This window comes from Cystoisospora suis (genome assembly GCF_002600585.1).
Source record: "Cystoisospora suis strain Wien I chromosome Unknown contig_5499, whole genome shotgun sequence".
Taxonomy (NCBI): Eukaryota; Apicomplexa; class Conoidasida; order Eucoccidiorida; family Sarcocystidae; genus Cystoisospora; species Cystoisospora suis.
The window spans coordinates 2,683-8,416 of record NW_027158289.1 but is presented as its reverse complement, the minus strand read 5'-3'; the positions used below and the strand labels follow the sequence as shown (position 1 = coordinate 8,416).

Here is a 5,734-nt window from a genome sequence, read left to right as displayed (position 1 = left end):
CTCTCTACCGGAGTACTCGCTGACCGTTGACGCATCTCGCTGTCTTGAGTTCCTGTCGATTCGCGGCCGGGCAACAACTCCATGTTTCCCATGCCGACGACGTTCACGTTCGCGGGGTTCTCGGTGTGGACTTCCTGCCCCTCCATCGCAGCGACTGCGTTGACGTAACCGCTGGGAATCATGCTTTGCGAGGTGGTCACCTGCGGGTGTGCGTGAGGCTGCTGGGTCACTGGCTCGAAGGCCTGGAAGAGCCGCGCAGCCAGCATGAACAATCCGGCCGTCATGATTTTCATCGCCGGAGAAAAACGTTGCCACAGGAGCAGTTCCGACCGATGCCGGAAGGGCGCTTCTGCTGGGCGTAAAGCCGAAAAGAGAAAATGAGAATTTACACGACTGACTGGGCAAGATCACAGATTACCTTCTCTTTTCCAGAAATGGATCAGAGGGAAAGCACGACGATCTGTCGCCAGGTCAGACCAAAGAAAACAGATATGTTATCACAATTTCACGAAACTAACTTCTCCAAATGGAAGAGCATTTTCTCGCATACAAACGAATGATGAGAGAAAACTGGAGTTCAAGAAAATGTCAGCCAGGACGGAGCGCTAAGCACCACCGAGTTAGGTCTCGCTCTCGAGGGCAGAGCAACTCCGATTGCCGGATGAAAGATCGGTTTCGGCTGAGAAGGCCGCAAGAAAATGGCGAAAGCAAGATTCAAGGCTCGAAATCTGTCTGAAATGGCAAGAAAAGAGATGACTGAAGCGGTGTAGCGGTGCTGCTTCTTCGTGAAATGGTCAAACCAAGAATGGTCCTCGAGCTAGCTAGCGTTGCGAGCCGAACGAACACCAATCGGGGGACTGTCGCGTCCCGCGTCCGGTCGACCGCAGCGATCTCCACTTGGGACGCCAGATCGGCGATATCGCCAGTGCCCGGTTCTTCTGTGTTGCTTCGTCGTTTTATCAGCAAAAAGTCTTGCACGCTCCAGTCTGCGTCACTCTCCCCATCTACTACCTCACTTGTCTGCTGTAACGTGTTTCTCTGCAGGATGACAGTCACCACCCTTCTCTTGCCTTGGTTCCAGTGTCTTCTGGGAGGCAAGCAGTGGTCTCGCCGCCTTCCCGGGCAGATACGGCAAGCATCTGTCGCAGGTGGTTCTTTTCATATGAGGACGGTAGGAAGAGGGCGACAGCTCTGATCAATAACCGTTACTCACCTGTTTTAACGCGCTAAGGGAGCAGGCCTCGCTCGTCTTTGGTAACGTCTGTACGCCTTGAGTTCATGTCGTCGTGAAGGAATGAGTAATTACGAGGCCTCATTTAGCAAGTGAACAGTCTCCTGCGCAGCATTTTTGCGCTGCCCTTCTTCTGCCATCGTTCTTGGGTACCGGTCACTCATGCTGCACCGCAGGCGCAGTTCTACCGGGACGACGTGCTGGCTGGAGTTGTTTCCGGTGCCTCCCCACAGCCGAACTTTACCTTTGGAGTGGGTGAAAGTACGGCGGAGAGGGGCTCTGCCGTGTCCGCACACCTGGGGGTCCTCAGGCAGAGGGTGCGCCGTCGGGTGACAGTAGTCCGGACTCCCAGTCTGAAGAGTCACGGAGCTGAGGATGGCCGCGGACTGTGCGACGTGGATGAAAGGGGATCGGCGTTGCCGTAGAGGTTCCACAGAGCAAGTGCAAGAGAGTGGCAGTAGGATCCTCACCCTCCGCCCTTTTTAGAACCTTCATTGCTAAGAACGGTCTGTTGGATTGCTCGCTCCTCGGTGTACACAACGAAACTCCGGAGGAGAAGAAATTGTACAGTGTCTTCTGGCAACCAAATCCGCCGCGATCTAGCGCGCCAACCTCGAGCCTTTTCGCCCGCCCTACAGCAGGCAACTAAAACTACCCCAAGTTTCCACGGGGGCGTGGTTGACCAGAGCTAGGCCCAGCAGTCCCCGAAACACATGCCTCCGAGTCCAACCACACAGAGGCGTAGAATCATCCTCTGGGCGATCATTTGCTTGGGGCTATAGACACATCTGTCCTCCTAGTAGTTCGTATGCCCATTCACGGCGCAAGCTATGTATGCACTATGTTTTGTCGACCGGAGGACATGCAACTTTGTCTGTGAGGAAAAGGCCTGAACGCACCCGATACCAATGTGTGACTAGATGGGAATCTTTCGTCCATTTTCTCTGAGGGCTTGCTTACGCAAAATAACCTCCAGTCGTCTCTTTCCGCTGGTCCACATAGCTCTTAAATGAACATGGAAGACACAATAGAATACATGGTGTAGCTCTCTATCCTTTATCTATCTATCTTTTTCTCTATCCATCTATGGTGGACAGTTCCACACAGCTACTCGATTGACGAATCATCGAACTGTATCTCTTTGTATATGTATGCTTTCCCTCTCTCACTCTCTTTCTGCTTGGCGATAAAAGTAACGCATGCTCTTTGGTCATAAGAGTAATAGTCATCTTTGACGCAAAAGTCGTCGTGGTAGTAGTAGTAGTAGCCCTACTCAGCGTGGTAGTCGTGGTCGTAGCGCTACAACTAGTGCTTCTGCTGCAAATACTACCGCTGCTGCTGTTGCTATCCTACACTAGTACTCGTTCCTACAGCCACCAACCACCCGAGTTCAAATTTCTTTCTTTACTTGTTTGATGGTTTGTTTGTGTCCGTTTGCTTCTGTCTCTACTTTAGTGATTGATAGACAAGATGAATAAGAAATGGATGAACGTCTGTCCCGGCCAGCTGACTGACTGACTGTGGAGGGCAACCCTGGCGTGAGTGATCGGGTGAGCGAGCGGTTTTTGCTTGGTTCGCGTATCTCCTTACGACGGCGACGACCATCATCACTACTCTATCTAGCACACCTATCATCGTTTCTCCTTTTTTCTCTTTCTTCTTTGTTTTCTTCTTTTTCTCCGTCATTACCAGTCCTTTTACCTTTTTCATTTAAAAGTGCTTCCTACGATTTGTGTGGAGTTTTTTTCTTTCCCTTTTCTTATCTTTCTTTCTGGTGTCTTCTTTCCATCCTTCTCCCTTTGAAATCCAAGACCATGGCGAATTCGTCGCCGTCTCCCCTTTTGTCTTCTTCTTGTTCTCCATCTTCTTGTACTTCTTTTCTTGAGAATGAAGAAGATTTCATTCACTTTAAAGCCACACCTCAGCAGCATGTTCTTCCTTATGGACGTGCCGTCAACTTCTCAGCAGGTATCTCACAACTACCTCTAAAAAACGCAAAAAAAAGAATGAATTCTTTTTCTGTCGTGTATCTCATGCGCAAGAAGACATGGCGATAAAGAGAACCAGATGTTCTTTCTTTGTTTCTGTGGACGTAGGTTGTCTTACGTGAGTAGGGGGGGTAACGCTCGGTCTGTGTCTCTCTTGCCTCCACCTCGACGGCCAGATATATGTTTGCATCTATATGTTTATGAAGAGAAAGACAGTTTAGTGCGCTGTTCCCTTTCTCTCTCTCCGTAGCTTGCTACACCAGTCTCCGAGTTATAAATTTTGTGTGTCTCCCTCCTTGGCTCTGTCTACCAGCGAGTATATCTCTGTCGGTCCATCAATTGCATGTGATTAGTGTCTCTCTCTCTCTCCGAAGTCGGAGGAAACACTACACAAAAGACATCGAGCTACCTCGTCTTACGTAGGTATGAGTATGTATAAAGATCTACCTAAGAATATGTATGCATACGTATGCATGCATATACATGAATATCTATAATACTTTGTATGCGTATGTATGAATAAGGTATGTCTATGTATGTCTAGGTATGTATGAATGTGTGTGAATATAGATGTCCAGGTATCTCTATGGATGTCTACGCATGCATGCATATATGTGTATGCGTAGATATGTCTATGTATGTGTATGTATTCAGTCTGTATTGTATGAATCTCTGTGTGCTTCCGCTTTATTATGTGAATGCATTCACGAGAAGACCTTCACGGAGATAGACACCCCCTAGTGACACCTGTAGACATGGAAAGGCCGATAGAGTTGTTTAGCTACGACATCTCAGTAGGTCGTTAGTCAGATAGAATACCTTCTGTTCACCGTCTCTCTCATCTCTCTCTCTCTCTCTCTCTCTCTCTGAGAATACCTTACCTTCTCTCCATATCAAAGGAGAGAAGACGCTAGTCTATGGAGAGACACAGTAGTCTCTCTCCTTTCTCGTTCGTCTTCTCTATAGGCCCAGCATGTCTTCCTGTAGAGGTTCTTCTACAAGCACAACATGACCTCCTCAACTGGCACGGATGCGGCATGAGTATCATGGAAATGGTATGAGTCTATCTCTCTATCTCTTTATCTGTCCAACCTTGATCTCTCCATCTATCTGCCTCTGTCTTTAAATTCTCGATTTATCTAGTTACATAGGTGGGTGTGTACCTCTCTAACTGCACTTACGTATGTATCTTTATATGGATGTAAAGCTCTACATCTCTCTGTCTTTTTGTGTGTACACCTCTGTGTGTATCTTTATTCTCCAGTGCATGCGTCCCTATATGCCTGCATGCGTCTCTACTTTCTGATCTCGTCAAAATCCTACACTTACCTACATCACATACCTGTTTCTCTACCTGTCCATACTTATGAATACACCTATCTATATTTCTTTCTCTTTCTCTCTCTCTCTATATATACAAGTGAGTATTGGTGTATATACACTTCTGTCTGTCTCTCCCTAGGTTTTTGTCTTTCTCCCTCTGCGCTTGTCCCTTGAGTGTTGTAGCTACAGGTGCTTCTGCGTGTATGCATGCCGCATGCCCTCTGCTTTTCTTTGTGTTCTTTTTCGTCTTTCATAGAGCCATAGAGGGCGTTTCTATCTGAAGATGATGGAGGATACAGAGAATCGCCTAACTTCCCTTCTTGAGATTCCCCAGACTCATCGCCTTCTCTTCATGCAAGGAGGCGCTACCATGCAATTCGCAGCTCAGCCTCTCAATATGCTACGGTCCTTAGGAGATACAGCTGACTATGTTATCACCGGGTAAGCTGGACGCTACATTCTCGAAGAAGAAGAAGAAGAAAAGAAGAGAAGAAAGAGAGGAACACAAAGAGAAGGAAAGAAGAGAGAAGGAGAACAGAGAAAGTGGAAGATAGGATAGATGCTAATAGATCTGTTTCACGGAGATCTAGGGGTGATACAGAGGAGAGAGTGTTGGTGTGGCATAGAGACGTAGAGGTTCTCTGCTTCGCTTCAGTTTCAAAGTCACGTTGGATGACACTTCGTCATGTACGTACACCACAAATATAGACATAGGCCTACAGGTGTCATACATACACTAGTAGATAGATTATAAATAGATGAAATGGTAGATATACATGTGGATAGATAGGTCAGATAGGTAACATGATCGTGTTTTGAGATAGATATTGAATGTAGGAGGGATGAGCGCGAGAAGCCTGTTCTTTCTTCTCTTATCACCCAGGTGCCCGAGGTTGTCTCTTGTCTTTCCTTCGTTTACAAGTGATGCGCATGCACACGAGAAATCCACGATTCAACAGCCCGCTCTTCCTCCTCGATCTCTCTCCCGCCTTGCGTTATTTTCTATTCTGTTGAATCATCTTTCCTTCTTCTCTTGGTTCATATCATCCTCTCCGTCTTCTTTATCTCTTTTCTAACATGCGTAAAGAGGTGTAGGCTGGTGGACAGACATTCTGCCGACTGTCTCCCTTGTGCAGGAGTCTCCACGGACACGCCTTCAACACATAGATCAACAACAGATCTATCTATCTAT

The 5,734-nt window shown here is 47.5% G+C and overlaps 1 protein-coding gene across 1 annotated transcript in view; it reads left to right on the top strand.

The window, feature by feature from the left end:
• Positions 1-2,601: 2,601 nt before the first annotated feature.
• The window catches only part of CSUI_009280 (phosphoserine aminotransferase), a gene marked incomplete at its 3' end in the record, with an annotated part of 5,021 nt that continues 1,888 nt past the window's right edge, over positions 2,602-5,734 (top strand). The window contains exons 1-3 of the mRNA XM_068069396.1: positions 2,602-3,199; positions 4,186-4,274; positions 4,799-4,983. Coding sequence (XP_067918628.1) covers positions 3,046-3,199; positions 4,186-4,274; positions 4,799-4,983 — 428 coding nt within the window. The 5' untranslated portion in view covers positions 2,602-3,045. The remainder of the gene's footprint in view (positions 3,200-4,185; positions 4,275-4,798; positions 4,984-5,734) is intronic.